General features: G+C 39.1%; 1 protein-coding gene across 2 annotated transcripts in view; it reads right to left on the bottom strand.

The window, feature by feature from the left end:
* Positions 1-1,294: 1,294 nt before the first annotated feature.
* The window catches only part of CD47 (CD47 molecule), a 238,324-nt gene continuing 222,199 nt past the window's right edge, over positions 1,295-17,419 (bottom strand). Inside the window, exons 9-10 of one of the 2 annotated variants that reach the window (XM_059687909.1) lie at positions 4,281-4,314; positions 1,295-1,485 (exon numbers count right to left, since the gene is read on the bottom strand). In XM_059687909.1, coding sequence (XP_059543892.1) covers positions 1,481-1,485; positions 4,281-4,314 — 39 coding nt within the window. In that variant the 3' untranslated portion in view covers positions 1,295-1,480. The remainder of the gene's footprint in view (positions 1,486-4,280; positions 4,315-17,419) is intronic. The other variant, XM_059687910.1, reaches the window with a different exon arrangement.

Raw genomic sequence — 17,419 nt, 5'->3', positions numbered from 1 at the left:
ACATACAAATACACACCCACAAAGGAGGAAAACGAGTGCTAATAATAACCTAAACATTCTCCAGGTGACCACACTGTCAGAACGTTAATTTTCTTCTAACGGAGTAGAAAACGGGGGGTTTTGCTTTACTTTTCAATCTTGGAGTCAGGGGTATATGAGGCAGGACACAGGAGGAAGATGATGGGTGTATATCATGCAACACAGATACAGTAGCTATAGAACCACCCTTTCGAGGGCTGGTCTATTGGCCTGACAGTGACACACACTTTGTAGCCATGCAGGGGACACACAGTTAAAACCTCTATCTTGGTTTTTCATGCCCCAGATCAGAAGAGAAGTGAAAAAACACCATAGACTGTGCCTTCAAATCCAAGGAAGGGAATACATATGTTACAACCATCGCTATTTTTGCTGAAACGTGTGAACACAGTTCTCTGAGAACAAGTCTGGCTCCTTTCTGCAATGACGCTACCATGTCACTGGACCATGTTCAAAGAGGAGGAAAGGTGCTACATCTTGCACAGCAGAAGCAAACAACAGGAGGACAAGACAGGGTTGAAAGGTTGTGTGAATAAAAGAAAAAGACGTTCATCAATAAAATTACCCTAAATCTGCCCTAGCCTGTTGGCTCAATAGATAGAATGTGGGCTGGCAGACTGAAAGGTCCCAGGTTCCATTCAGGTCCAGGGCTCATGTCCAAGTTGCAGGCTCATCCCCAGTAGGGGGCGTGCAGGAGGCAGCTGATCAATGATTCTCTCATCATTGTTTCTATCTCTTTCTTCCTCTCCTTTCCTCTTTGAAATTAATAAAAATATATTTTTAAAAATTACCCTAAATCTGTTGAAGGAAGAATGTGTGAATGGCAACCCCCAAGAGTGAACACCATGGTCTCCAAGAGTATCACATCGCACAAAAGCTACACACAAATGTTTCCAACTAAATTCCTGTCTTTACTTAATTTACTATGTCCTTGACCTAGAAGTGGCAGATACATTATCCGGCTAACACCATAACTGCCAAAGTGGCTGTGAACCTGTTTCCTGAGGTTCGATGGAAGCCACCATTTTTCAATGACATCTCTGTGTAACCATCAGGTTAGTGCCAGGTAATTTTCATCTTGAACCAATTTATACTGCTGACCTAGAGTCAAAAGGTCCTAGAATCTGAAAGGTGTCATTCTTGGAAGTTGCCCACTCTACTTTTGCTCCTAATTGAAGAAAAATAATAATCTGAATCTCAATTGGGCACACAACACAGATCATTAATACTTTTATTAACTAAGTCACAAATGGTTTGAATAGATACTTAACTGTAATAACCATTTAAAAGTCAATGATTTACTTTCTCTTATAGATGAGATTCACTTTTCTTGTTTTCTTCTCTTGAACAGTGAGTGAGTCAAGGTCAGGGTCCTTAAACAGAAGTGCATTCCTTTCATATCTTACTACTCTGCAAGTCAGAGTCCCTCACTTCAATTCATTTATCCTGAAAATTTAAGAAATGAAAATTTAGTTATTATGTGTCTATTTTCTATGCATTAATTAGTTGATATAGCTTAAAAATTTGGAATTTTTTCAGGTATATAATATCTAAAAGTAAAGTATTTAATCTTAGGTTTGCAAAGGTCACAGATATAACGCAGGGAGATCATTAGCCATTTTCCTGGCAGTAAGGGAAAGAGCAATGCCAAATGAGAGTAAGGATCAACCAGGTCTGATCACTTTCATTTGCTGGGTTAGCTGAGGACAAACTAAGGGATGTTGATTTTGTAAAGCAAAAGATACTGCTCATAGAATACTATTCCATCACATTCACTTTACATCTATATCATTCATTTAATGTAAGTGAAACAAACATGTGATTAGGTATAAATCAAATAGGAAACGTTCCCTAGAGGGTACTTTGAACCTCACTTATGGAGGAGGCAGACACACTGTGAGCATCATGCTGTTAGCTGTCAGCTCAATGATCCCACCAGACAGACATTTAAATTTAACCGACAAATTCTGAACAGCTAAATGTTAGCAAAATTAAGGACATTTCAAAGGTCATTATAAATTTTACTATAGGCCCTGTGCACGAAACTTGTGCATGGGTGTGGGAGGGGTCCCTCAGCCCAGCCTGCACCCTTTCCAATCGGGGACCCCTCAGGGGATGTCTGATTGCTGGTTTAGGCCTGAGCCAGAAGTATCAGGCCTAAACTTGCAGTTGGACATCTCTCTCGCAATCCGGAACCACTGGCTCCTAACCACTCACCTGCCTGCCTGCCTGCCTGCCTGCCTGCCTGCCTGATCGCCCCTAACCACTCTGCTTGCCTGCCTGATTGCCCCTAACCACCTCTGTCTGCTGGCCTGATGCCCCTAACTGTTCCCCTGCCTGCCTGATCACCCCTAACTGCCACTGCCTGCCTGCCTGATTGCCCCTAACCACTCTCCCTGCCTGCCTGATCACCCCTAACTGCCACTGCCTGCCTGCCTGATTGCCCCTAACTGCTCTGCCTGTCTGCCTGATCAACCCTATCTGCTCCCTTGCTGGCCTAATTGCCCTTAATTGTCTCTGGCTCAGCCTCCACCATGTGGCTTTGTCCGGAAGGATATCTGGAATGACATCCAGAAGGTCATTTGGCTGTAGGGTCTAATTAGCATATTATGCTTTTATTAGTATAGATGTGCTATGAACAAACAAAAACTGCTTTATCTTCCAATACAGTGGTTCAAAAAAGTCACTTCTTAAGGGAAATTAACAAAGGAAATGGTACTCAAGGTTCTTATAACTGGTTTTCTGACCCAGAGGGAAAAGGGTTTCATTACTCTAATCAACTAAAGAAGAATGACTCCACAATAGAAAAGGAAAGAACAAAAAATTAAAAAAAAAATAGGACACCAGAATGAAAACATGAGCAAACCATGTCACAATTTCATGCATTAGTTCTTTGTTTAATACAATTTCTTTTATTCTTACCAACTACGATTTTTTGGGGAGGGCTGTAATTAGTATAATAAAACATGCATTTTTGTAATAAAGGCTGTGACACACAGCTATAAAAGTGTGATCATTCTGTGCTTGCTTGTTGAACACAGCCTAAACATTCTTTTAAACTTAATTCACGAACAGACATTAGGTGTGATTTTACTTTTATGCAAACATTAATTGTACTGTGGAATACAGCCTGTTGCATTAATGCTGCACTTTTGCTAGAAAGGTGAGCAGGTAGGTCACAGACTTTAAAATAGTAAAATGGAAAATAAACTATTTGCATGATCAAGTCATGACAGTAAATACTAAGTGAAGGAAGAAGTTTTTGACAAGGTAAAACACATTAAAATGTAAACAGAGCTAAATGAATACTTATAGCATTTGATATCTTTGATCTCTTTAACAAATGTGTGTGCTTGAAATATTTAATAAAATTTTAAAATTGTTAGCTCAGAGTCCCCCCCCCCCCCCCACCCACCCCACACACATACACTCAAAAAAAAAGCAAAATCTAGAGTGGCCAAACGTTTTATTTATTTATTTATTTATTTATTTATTTATTTATTTATTTATTTATTTATTTATTTTTAAGAGAGGGCAGAGAAGAGTTGGTGTTTTGTTTTTAAATATTTTGTTGTTGTTGATTCCTAGAGAGAGAGGCAGGGAATACAGAGAGATAGAAACATCAACAAATGAAAAACATCCACAGTTGGCTGCCTCCTACATGCTCCCCACTGGAGGTCAGGCCCACAACAGGTCTGTGTCCTGACCAGGAATTGAACCAGTGACCTCTTGGTTCCTGGTTCAAAGCTCAATCCCTGAGCCACACCAGCCAGACTCTCTCTCCCTCTTTCTAAGTCCTTTCCCTAAAAGTTAGAACCAAATTCCTTTGTGGAAAAGCAGAGATATTATGCCCCCATGGGTTAAGTGCAACAAAATCACCAACACAAGCACAAAAGGAACTCTGTCAAGATTATAAAGATTTGTGCCAGATTACATGTCATATAAAAACCATTTCACAGTAACTTTCACTATATCAGAAAGGTTTTTTAAAAGGCAGTAGCTTCTCTTTGCTGTGAGCAATAGGACTGGAGATCTGATGGGTGACACCCTACAGATTTTATATGACTAGTGGTGCAATTTTAACAGAGTAGATTTAAATTTTGTAAATGAACACGTGTAAACCTTTATGCTTTGACAGTGTCCCTTTTATTTAAAACGCCGTATTTCCAGGAAGCAATTTTATTTCTTTTCAATGTTCGTATTTTAACCAATCTATAATTGTATGTGCTTTTTATACTCACCATCATTCATCATTCCTTTCGATTCTTTAAATGCCAAGAATTTAGTAACAAGCCAAGCAAGTAATTAGTAAGGTTCCACAATTAAAAATCACCTATAATAACAAAAGCATTATATGCTAATTAGACCAGACAGCCAAACAACCTTCCAGATGAAGCCAGGGCTGCGAGAGCTGAGCCCCTTGCATGAATTTTGTGCATTGGGCCTCTAGTTTCTAAATAAACAACTAGGTAGTAATATCATGATCATGCCAACTATTCCACAGCTGTCAATACAAATTAATTTTAAGGCATCTGATTACAATGCCTTTCTGTGGATCATACCCATAGCCCCCCCACAAAGGAAATAGTTGAGAATATAGATCTAGATTTAGGGAGAAAGAAAGTGAAATATTTTGGTCTAATTCCATGGTGAGAGACTATATCTTCCTAAAATGTATAAATCAGAAATTGTAATTAATTGAGGTTCTTCTATATTGGGGGCGCTATAGACTTCATTTTGGCCAATATAAGAATGCAGTAGTCCCCTTGCCCAATATCACTTGCTAATGCATGCAACTACTTGGGAGACACAGAGGAGTGCATTTTTCTCAGAGGTGAGAATATTATAGCAAAACTTTTATTTCTTGATTAATATTAAAAATAAAAAGAGAGGTCAAGGTAGAAAAAAAACAAAACAGTAGATTTTCCCCAAGGCATAGAGAAAATATTCTAATTGCTTTGGGGACTAGTTGAAATTATGCTCTGTTAATGGATCAAGAAATATATACAAGTTTGTCATAATCACATATCATTCAGGGGTTCCTCTACAGCAGTGGTTCTCAACCTGTGGGTCGTGACTCCTTTGGGGGTTGAATGACCCTTTCACAGGGGCTGCCTAAAACCATCAGAAAACACAAATATAATTACATATTGTTTTTGTGATTAATCACTATGCTTTAATTATGTTCCATTTGTAACAATGAAAATGCATCCTACATATCAGATATTTACATTACGATTCATAACAGTAGCAAAATTACAGTTATGAAGTAGCAACAAAAATAATTTTATGGCTGGTGGTCACCACAACATGAGGAACTGTATTAAAAAGTTGTGGCATTAGGAAGGTTGAGAACCACTGCTCTAGAGCTTTCTGAAGAATATTTCAAATATCCTATATAACAAAGAGCTAATATGCAAATGGTCATTATACACTCCTGCCCTCATGCCCTCGCGCCCTCACACCCTTGTGTCAGGGCTGGGGAACCTGAGGCTGGGCCAGGGGAGCTGAGGATGCAACCCCCCCCCCACTGGCACTGGGGCCAGGGGGCCAGAGGCCAGGCCGGGGAACCTGAGGCCACACCACTCACCCCAGCACTGGGCTGGGGGACCTGAGGCTGTGCCCCCTGCTTGTGGGGCTTGACGGGGTAGAGCTGGCCAGGTCTGGGTCTCGCACAATTTTGAGGCACATGTGGGTGGGTGGGGACTTGACTCTGGGTCCCACTGTGTGGCCCAGAATCTGACAGGAGGGAGATTTATATATACATTTTACTAATTTTCTTTCATCTCTGACACTTGTATTATAGAGAAAGGGCAAATAGCAATATTAACATATTTCCTCTAATTAATTCCCTTTTAATGTGCATAAATTTCAAGCACCAGGCCACTAGTACTTATATAAAAATAGAATCTATTTCATGTCCTTCATACTAAAATTTACACTAACATTTAAATTATGTAGTAAATGGTGAATCCTGTAGTCTAAAACCAAGGCAATAAAGGTTAAAAAGGAAAGCTTGCCAAGTCTCACTAATAGTTTAAGTAGTGTCTTATCCTCAACATTCTTTTTCTGTGCAGAATTTGCTACCCCACCTAGTCCATCGCAGTTCAAGAAAACCTAGCGTCTTGAAAAAATTATTGAAGTCCAAAATACATAGCAACATAATAAATAATACAGTTAAACAAGAGATAAGAGCAAAACAATCATTTGTAAGTCATGCAAAGAAAATGTGTTAGGATTTAATGGCTGGATAAGCTCTGACAGGCACAAGAAAAGCTGCTGTGTGTTTGTGACAGTGTAGCTATGGCACCAGTCTTAGAATAAACACCCATGGTAGAGCACCCCTACTCCCCCTTGCCTTTCAGGCATGTCTGTTGAGGCTCATCAGAATTAGCAGCATATGCAATCCCCACTTCCTGCCACACAGGAGTCTCACCTGTGGCATTCCAGGTACAGCTACCATTAAATCCTTTATGGGAAGATGAGTACAATACAGCCCTTTCCAAGTGTTATTTGCAAAAAGTAGCTTTTGTGCCTGTCACCATGATGAGTCTCTCTTTATAAAGGTTTTCTTTTAAGCCCCCTAATTTATTTCTCTCATTTTATCTCCTAAATATGTTCCTCTTCTTGGAATTTTCTCAGATAGCTTGATAAGATACCTAAGATATAGTGAAAACAACAGTACAGTTTGGAGGAAGAAAAATGCTTATAAAATGAGGGAAATGAATCATAATTCAGGACAAATACCTTAACCAATATTTACATTAATTTTATAAATTATTATTTTAAATAAAATCAATTTAATATAAATTTATCCCTCAGTTTAAGCCTGAAATACTGTTTTGTACATGCACATCAAATAAATACAACAGGTGAGGCAATATATTAGAATCAGCTTTTCTTCAGCAGAGACAATGACCATTATTCTTACACATAAACTTCCCAATACTGGGTATGAGAAATCTGCAGTGTCACAAGGAATCACTTATTCTATCTCATTCATTGCTACTAAATGAACAAACATAGGTTTTAAAATAGAATTGGATTCAATTATGCAAAGTTTATGAAATGACTTCAAAGTTCTCTTAATTTGATGTTACACTAAATAGACACCAAAAGGGTTCAATATTTCAGTTATGATTCCTCAGATGAAAACATCAAGTTGTCAGACTCAATTCATTTAAGAATTTTTAACTTACCCTAGTAGGCTGTGTCGTCTTCTGCTTAGAACCTGCTAAAATTAGAAAGTAAAAAAAAATGAATTTAATAAATGAAAGAAATTAAGACTATACTGGTACAGTGTTGAATTTTAAGATAAAATATTGAGAGGTGGTTTCCAAAATGGTGGTGGTATAAGTGGAAGCTACACTAACACTCTCCAAGGACCAAACTGGAATTACAACTAAAATACAGAAAAACCATCCTGAATAATCAACTGAAGTCTAGCTGGAGAGAACACTGATAGCCAAGAATGGAAAGTGGAGACCACAAAGAGACTGGTAGGAAGTACGGAGGAGCTAAGGGTTGGTCAGGCTCCCAGCAGCTGAAGTTCTGGAGGCATATCTCAGATGTGGGGGGTTTCCACTGAGAACCCTGGGGTCTAAACCCCAAGCTGGGAGCCCCAGCCCAGAGTATCAGAACTGAGAAAGGTACCCACATAACATCTGGCTGTGAGAAGCACCAGAGTTTCTGTCTGCCAGTGAGAGATGGCTGGAAATGCAGGCACCCTCTTAAAAGGCTAATGCACAAAATTTTATGTGCAGCCAATCAGCTTGGGATCCAGCAGAGGGAGGGCAGAGTGGACTAGAGCTGTGTGAAGAGAATTCAGGATTGACTATTCTGGGGTTAGGGTTCAGAAAACAGCAACCACAGTTTCCTGTGATGAGTCATTCCCTCACACTCTAGTGAGCATCTTTCTCGAGCAAACCTTTACCATCCAGGCAGTTTTTGCCTGAGGGTGGGGGAGCAATTGAATTGTTGGAAAACCTCTAATCCCACTTTGTGCTCAATAGCATGAGGCAAATCAAGACTGAATATCAATCACACTGCAGGCAGAGGAAGATGTCTGGAGGCTTTGAGTCTTTCCCTGTTCTCCTCCTGAGTCGGGGCTAGGAAATCAGATCCTGGTGCACATCTTGGTCATTTCCAAAGACATCCAGACCCATCAGAGGGATCCACAAGCTGTGGGTTACTCATAGTTTCAAACAGGATATTCCGGGCCAGTCACAAACAGCATCTGACATTGTCCTGCACTAGAGATTGGGACTTGTAGCAGACCTCCCTAAATCAAAGACACAAACCCAAACAGGCAGCTAAACTGGGGAGAAAAAAACAAGCCCCAACTGAAAGAATAAGAGAATTCTTCAGAAAAAGAGCTAAATAAAATTGAGATAAGAAATTTATCAGATATAGAGTTCAGAATAATGATGGCAAGAATGCTCAACAGCATGAGAAAAGACATAGTAACTATGAAGAAAGACCAGTTGGAAATCAAGAATGAGATGGCACTAATAAATAATGCAGTGGAAATAACACACAGCAGATAAGGGAAAGCCAAGGATCGGATCAGTGAAGTAGAAAACAGGATGAAAAACTTCACTTAATCAGAGAACCAAAAATAAAAAACAATTAAAGAACAGGAGGACGGCTTAACAATATTCACATCAGAGGAGTACCAGGAAGTGAAGAAAGTGAGCAAAGGCTAGAGAAAGTGTTTGAATCAATAATGGCATAAAACTTCCCAAACCTGGTGAAGGAAAAAGTCACACAAGTTGAAGAAGCACAGATCTACCAAGCAAGAAGAACCCAAACAGATCCACTCTCAGGCACATCATAATTAAAATGCCAAAATTTAAAGACAGAGAGACAATCTAAAAGGCAACTAGAGAAAAGCAATTTGTTACCTACAAAGGAGCTCCCATTAGTCTGTCAGCTGATATTTCATCAGAAACTCTACAGGACAAAATGGAATGCCACAAAGTATCCAAGATAAGGAAAAACAAGATTCTGATATAAAGATTACTATATCCAGCAAGACTATAATTAAAAATAGATAATGAAATAGATTCCCCCCCATAAAAGGAATTTATCACCACCAAACCAGCACTGAAAGAAATGTAAAGGGAATACTCTAATGAGAAGAAGAAATAGAAAGAGAGAAACATAGACATAAGGAATTAAAATGGCAATAAATAGGTACCTATCTATAATAACCTTAAATATAAATGGATTAAATGCTGCAATCAAAAGACATGAGTAGCTGAATGGATACAAAAACATGAAAACATGATCCAATTATATGCTCTCTACAAGAGACCCACCTCAGAACAAAAGACTCACACAGAATGAGAGTGAAGGTATGGAAAAATACTTTTCATTCAAATGGAAATGAGAAAAAGCCAGGGTAGTAATACTCATGTCTGACAAATAGACATCAAAATGAAGGCCATCAAAAGAGACAGTAAAGGTCACTACCTAATACTAAAGGGATAAAGCCAATAAGAGGCTATAACCCAGGTAAACATATATCCACCCAATATAGGAGTACCTAAATATATAAAAACAAACTTCTGGAGTACTTTAAGGAAGAGATTGGGATCATAGTAGGGGATTTTAACACCCAGCTAACTTGACTAGATAGATCTTTCAGACGAAAAATTAACATGGGAACAGTGACTCTAAATGATACATTGATCACATGGATTTAATTGACATTTATAAAACATTTCCCCAAAGCTGCAGAAAATACATTATTCTTAAGTGCTCAGGGTTCATTATCAAAGTTATACCATATATTAAGACACAAAACAAGTCTCTACAAGTTCAAGAAGACTGAATTCATATCAAGCATCTTCTCAGATCCTTATGGAATGAAATTAAAAATCAACTATAGTAAAAACATTCAAAAACATTAGAACACATGGAGGCTAAATAGAATGTTATTAAATAAATAGAGGCTCCACGCACAAAATTCATGCAAGAGTAGGCCCCTGAGGCCCAGGCAGGTCATTCCAGAAGGTTGTTTCAGGGACCGGTCTAATTAGCATATTAGCTCTTTATTATATAGGATGAATGGGTTACCAATGAGATCAAGAAAGAAATTAAAAAAAATTCCCAGAATACAAAGAAACAGGAGAAACCAATATGGCGGCATAGGTAAACACCAGAGATTGCTGCCTTGCACAACCACTTCAAAAATACAACTAAAAGATGGAACGGACATCACCCAGAACCACAGGAAGGCTGGCTGAGGGGAAATTCTACAACTAGAAGGAAAGAGAACAGCATACTGAGGCTCAGAGGAGGCGCAGTGCGGAAAATACAAAGGTGCGGAGGTGCGCGTGGAGCTGGCTGGCGGCTGAGCGCGCAGTTGTCTGTTTCAATCCAGAGGGAGTCTCAGGCTCTGAGCTCCAGTTCCAGGCGAGTCTCTGGGGACCCAGACTCAAACAGGAGAAGCGGGACTGTCTGGCATCGGTCGGAACTCGAGGGCAGCTTTCTCTCCGAGGTTTGCAGCAGTTGCTAGGACTCTGAGAGGCAGAGTCTCTGGGGACAGGACTGAGAGCAGCCATAACTGCTCCCTCCACCCACCCTGTTGATCCCCTGGGACCCGCCCTGCCCAAGCCTTGCACAGAGGCATTTGTGGGATAGCCCTAGGCAAAGACTAGATTAGCACCTTCCTAGAGGACAGAAGTTCTCCCCCTGCAGACACAGCTGATTCTCACAGCCAGTTGGCCTGGAGGTCAAATCCCCCCCAGTATTACCTACAACAATCAATGCATAACTACAACAAGACTGCACACAAAGACCACAAGGGGGTGCACCAAGAAAGCATAAAAAATGCGGAGACAAAGAAACAGGACACAACTGACAGAAATGGAGGATATAGAGTTCAAAACCACACTTTTAAGGTCTCTCAAGAACTGTCTAGAAGCCACCGATAAACTTAGTAAGGCCCTCGAAAATACTGGTGAGACCGCCGATAAATATAGTGAGATCCTCAAGAAATCTAATGAGACCCTCGATGTTGTGATAAAGAACCAACTAGAAATTAAACATACATGGACTGAAATAAAGAATATTATACAGACTCCCAACAGCAGTCCAGAGGAGTGCAAGAATCAAGTCAAAGATTTGAAATGCAAAGAAGCAAAAAACACCCAACCAGAAAAGCAAAATGAAAAAAGAATCCAAAAATATGAAGCTAGTGTAAGGAGCCTCTGGGACAGCTTCAAGCATACCAACATCCGAATTATAGGGGTGCCAGAAGATGAGAGAGAGCAAGATATTGAAAACCTATTTGAAGAAATAATGACAGGAAACTTCCCCTACCAGGTGAAAGAAATAGACTTCCAAGTCCAGGAAGCGCAGAGAACCCCAAATAAAAGGAATCCAAAGAGGACCACACCAAGACACATCATAATTAAAATGCCAAGAGCAAAAGATAAAGAGAGAATCTTAGAAACAGCAAGAGAAAGAAACTCAGTTACCTACAAGGGAATACCCATACGACTGTCAGCTGATTTCTCAACAGAAACTTTGCAGGCCAGAAGGGAGTGGCAAGAAATATTCGAAGTGATGAATACCAAGAACCTACAACCAAGATTACTTTATCCAGCAAAGCTATCATTCAGAATTGAAGGTCAGATAAAAAGCTTCACAGATAAGAAAAAGCTAAAGGAGTTCATCACCACCAAACCAGTATTATATGAAATGCTGAAAGGTATCCTTTAAGAAGAGGAAGAAGAAGAAAAAGGTAAAGATACAAATTATGAACAACAAATACGCATCTATCAACAAGTGAATTTAAGAATCAAGTGAATAAATAATCTGATGAACAGAATTAACTGGTGATTATAATAGAATCAGGGACATAGAAAGGGAATGGACTGACTATTCTTGGGGGGAAAAGGGGTGTGGGAGATGCGGGAAGAGACTGGACAAAAATCAAAAATTGTACACCTATGGATGAGGACAGTGGGTGGGGAGTGAGGGCGGAGGGTGGGGTGGGAACTGGGAGGAGGGGAGTTATGGGGGGGAAAAGAGGAACAAATGTAATAATCTGAACAATAAAGATTTAATTTAAAAAAAAATTCTAGGAACAAATGAAAATGAACTCACAACAACTCCAAATCTCTGGGACACAGCCAAAGCAATCCTGAGAGGAAAGTTCAGGCATACCTCAAAAAACAAGAAAAACTTTTAATAAGTTATCTAACACTACAACTTAAAGAATTAGAAAGAGAATAGCAGAATGAGTAGATGGAAGGAAATAATAAAGATTAGAAGAAAAATAAATGACATAGAGGCTTAAAAAAAAGCAATTCAAATGATCAACGAAACCAAGAGCTGGTTCCTTAAAAAGATACACAAGATTGATGACCCATTAACCAGACTCATTAAAAAACAAAGAGAGAGGACCCAAATAAATAAAATCAGAAACAAAAGCACAGAAGGAACAACTGACACCATAGAAATAAAAAGGATTGTAAGAAAATACTATTAACAACTATATGTCAACAAGTTGGACAACGTGGATAAAATGGACAATTCCCTAGAAAAATACAATCTTCCAAAACTAAATCAGGAAGAATCAGAAAACCTTAATAGGCCAATAATAACTGAGGAAATAGAAGCAGTAATTAAAAAAAAAAAACTTCCAGCAAACAAAAGGCCTGGTCCAGATGGCTTCACAGTGTAGTTTTACCAAACATTCAAAGAACTTACACCCACCCTCCTCAAACTATTCCAAAAAATCCAGGAGGAAGGAGTACTTCCAACCTCTTTTTATGAAGCCAACATTACCCTAATTCCATAACCAGATAAAGACAGTACAAAGAAAGAGAATCACAGGCCAATATCCTTGATAAACATAGATGCTAAAATCCTCAACAAAATATTAGCAAATGGGGTCCAGCAATATATTTAAAAAATCATACACCATGACCAAATGGGATTTATTCTGGGGATGCAAAGCTGGTACAATATTCACAAACCAATAAATGTGATATATTACATACAGACAAAAATCACATGATCATATCAAAATATGTAGAAAAAGCATTAGACAAAATCAAACACCTATTTTTTAATATATATTTTTAATTTATTTCAGAGAGGAAGGGAGAGGAAGAATGAAACCTAGGTGTGTGTAATGACTGGGAATTGAAATATGACCTCCTGGTTCATAGTTTGACGCTCAAACACTGAACCATGCCAAGTGGGTGTAACACTCATTTTTTATAAAAACTTTCAGCAAAGTGGAAATAGAAGGATCATACCTCAACATAATAAAGGTCATATATGACAAACCTATAGCCAACATTGTACTCAATGGGCAAAAACTAAAACCATTTCCCCTAAGAACAGGAAGAAAACAGGGATACCTGCTTTCACCACTCTTATTCAACATAGTACTCAAAGAACCACCCACAGCAATCGGACAAGAAAAAAACAAATAAAAGACATCTAAATTGGAAATGAGGAAGTAAAACTGTAATTATTCACAGATGACATGATATTGTACATAAGAAACCCTAAAGACTTGACAAAAAACTACTAGATTTAATAAAGGAATTCAGCAATGTAGCAGGATGTAAAATTAACACCCAGAAATTGATGACATTTTTATACACCATTTTATGAATCCTCAGAAAGAAAATCTAAACTAAAATACCAACACAACAAAAATGATTAGGATACTTAGAAATAAATTCAACCAAGGAGATAGAAGACTTGAACTTGGAAACTACAGGACATTGAATAAAGGGATAGAAGAAGATATAAACAAGTGGAAGAATATACCGTGTATTGGTAGAATTAATATCATTAAAATGTCCATACTACCCAAAGCAATCTATAGATTCAATGCAATGCCTATTAAAATACCAATGGCATATTTCACAGATCTATAACAAATACTCTGAAGATTTATATGGAACCAAAAAAGACCCCAAATAGCTGTAGAATCTTGAGAAAGAAGAACAAAGTTGGAGGAATCACAATACCAGATATCATATTATGCTACAGAGCCCCTATAATCAAAACAGCCTTGTACTGGCACAAGAACAGGCATAGAGATCAATGGAATAGAACAGAGATCCCAGAAATTTACCCAAGCCATTACACTCAATTAATATTTGACAAAGGAGGCAAGAGCATACAATAGATTCAAGACAGTTTCTTCAGTAAATGCTATTGGGAAAATTGGACAGATACATGCAAAAAAATTACACTAAACCATCAACTTACATAATACAGAAGAACAAGACTCAAAATGGATAAAATACTTAAATGTAAGTCATGAAATCATAAAAATCTTAGAAGAAACCAAAGGCAGCAAAATCTTAGACATCTCTCATAGCAATATGTTTGCTGATATATCGCCTAGGGTAGTGGTCGGCAAACTGCGGCTTGTGAGCCACATGCAGCTCTTTGGCCCCTTGAGTGTGGCTCTTCCACAAAATACCACGTGCCAGTGCGCAGGAACAGTGCAATTGAAACTTCATGGCCTATGTGCAGAAGTCGGTATTTTGTGGAAGAGCCCCACCACACTCAAGGGGCCAAAGAGCCACATGTGGCTTGCGAGCCTCAGTTTGCCAACCACTGGCCTAGGGCATGGGAAACAAAGAAGAAAACAAACAAATGGGACTACTTCAAAATAAAAAGCTTCTGCACAGCAAAAGAAACCATCAACAAAATGAAAAGGGATCTCACTGAATATGAGAACATGTTTGGCAATGATACCTCTGATAAAGGGTTAACATCCAATATATATAAGAAGCTCATACAATTTAATGTAGGGAGCGACTATAGGATCAAGCCATGGACTGACCAGTGGCAGAGACACATATAAGTCCCGGCTTGGAGGGCAGAGCCCTCTTAGCACAATTAAGCATGACTTTATAGTCCTCCCTTGTTCCTAGGTAGCTAATGGGCTGTGGGAGGGGCAGCAAACACTGCAAAAACAAGGCTTGAGCAATGAAATAGATTTGAAACTCGCAAGAACATTGTAAACATGTTCATCACTACCCATGTTTTGCTTTGTGTGATCTGACTATAAAATAAAGCTTCAGCTTATAGGCTGTGTCACTGTTTCCTCATCCAGGCAGTGATCCACCTGGTCCCAACTGTACTCTCTTGTCTATCTTCTTTAATCCTTCACCGTCTCTCCTCAGGTTCATCCCAGGCCATGCTGGACATGGGTCAGTTTAACAGGAGGAAGACAACCCAATTTAAAATGGCCAAAGTACCTAAATAGACACTTCTCCAAAGCAGACATACAGATGGCCAAGAGTAATATGAAAAAATACTCAAAGTCATTGATCAATTTGTATCAAAGAGATACAAATTAAAATGGCAATGAGTGTCACCTCACACCTGTCAAAATGGCTCATTGCCATTTCAACAAATTAACAAATGAAAAGTGCTAGTGAGGATGTGGAGAAAAGGGAACCCTAGCTCACTGCTGCTGGAATGGAGACTTGTGCAGCCAATATGGAAAACAGTATGGAATTTCCTCAAAGATTTAAATGAAGAAATGCGATTTTACCCAGTAATCACACTTCTAAGATTATATCCTAAGAAACCCAAAACACCAATCAGAAAGAATGTATGCACCACTATGTTCATAGCAGAACAATTTACAATAGCTGAGATCTGGAAACAGCCCAAGTGCCCATTAGTAGATGAGTGGATTAAAAAGCTGTGGTACAATTACACTATGGAATACTATGCAACAGAGAAAATTAAGGATCCCTTACCCTTTGAGACAGCATGGAGAGGCCTAGAGAGTATTATGCTAAGTGAAATAAGCCAGTTAGAAAAAATCAAGTATTTTATAATCTCACTCATATGTGGAATCTGATGAACAAAATAAGTAAACTGATGAACAAATAGATCTAGAGACACAGAAACATGGAACAGACTGTGGAATCTCAGAAGGAAGGCAGGGGAGGGTGGAAGGATAGGAACAGATCAATCAAAGAACTTGTAAGCACAGATGCATAACCCACCTACACAGACAATAGTGTGATGAAGTCCTGGGGTGGGAGGTGGGAGCAGGCTAGAAGAGGTCAATGGGGGGAAGGGGAGGACATTCAACAATAAAGATGTATAAAAAATAAATAAGTAAAATAAGATTAAAAATAAAACAAAACATTCAGGCCTAAAACTAGAGGTGCCAGAAAGTCCATTGAAAGAGTTCCAGTTTTGACAGTCTATTTAAAATATAAAGAACATTAGCCTTGCCGGCATGGCTCAGTGGTTTAGTACCAACCTATAAACCAGGAAGTCATAGTTCGATTTTCGGTCAGGGCAAATGCCCAGGTTGCAAGATCAATCCCCAGTAGGAGGCATGCAGGAAGCAGCTGGTCAATGATTCCCTCTCATCATTGATATTTCTATCTCTCCTTCTTCCTTCCTCTCTGAACTCAATATAGATATATTTAAAACAATGCAGAATATTCCTGGTTTTATGAGTTGACAAAATAAAATGATGCAAATAACATGCCTACATCAAATAATAAACCTACCCATTTGCTCACTTGAATATGCTGCATCTCTCTCCACTTTGTGGTGGGTAAATGCTGTCATCTACGCACCCCACTGTGGAATCAACATCTTCCCTACTAAGTGGGCAGAACGTGACAGTGGCCAATCTCTGCCTCTGCTCCATCGCCCACCCTTAGCTCACTGCTCTTGTTCCTTGTAGCCTAGTCTTCTTTTTCCTTTCTTTCATCTTTCCAGTTTTCAAAGCTCTAGGTAAGTTACAAATGAAAGAAAATATTAAGATCCCTCTGAGTTTAAGAAATTATTCTTGACGGTTTGTTTTAGCTACAGCCAAGTCCTTCTCTATGTGTTCCTTCTTAGCTTACCCTTTTCCCTGCTTCTGAATGGATTGGTTAATGAAGATGAAGGAATATAGGGCATGAAGAACATGACAAAGGAAAAAGAACTGCTCTAAGTGCATAAAGAAGAAGAGAGAACTTCCTTAAAAAAACAAGTGAGGAGTACCAAGAGCAGCTAAAACCAGTCCCAAATACAGAATCAGGGTCCTGCAGATACAAAAGCCTCAACCAGCAACATCTTGTGAATGACTCTGGAGGAGGAGGATGCTACCAGTTGGAGTAGTCAACCACACTGCTCTGAATTGGATGACAGCACTGGATTTGCTTATTAGTAGGTTGAGGCAGGCCCCAGAACTTCTCTAGTTTTCTATGCTATTTATTTACTACCTTTCCTCCAGACCCACTTTATGAAGCTCCCAAAGCTGATGGGAAATGTGGGTGAGACCTGACTCAAGGGCAGCCACTCTCTAGGTGGGCCAGAAGCTGATAAGGCTCTGGAACAGGGAAAATGACTGCTGACTGGACTGGAAAGTTTC

This window comes from Myotis daubentonii, chromosome 3, assembly GCF_963259705.1.
Source record: "Myotis daubentonii chromosome 3, mMyoDau2.1, whole genome shotgun sequence".
NCBI lineage: Eukaryota > Metazoa > Chordata > Mammalia > Chiroptera > Vespertilionidae > Myotis > Myotis daubentonii.
The sequence above is the reverse complement of the archived record's forward strand: the minus strand, read 5'-3'. Positions and strand labels throughout refer to the sequence as shown.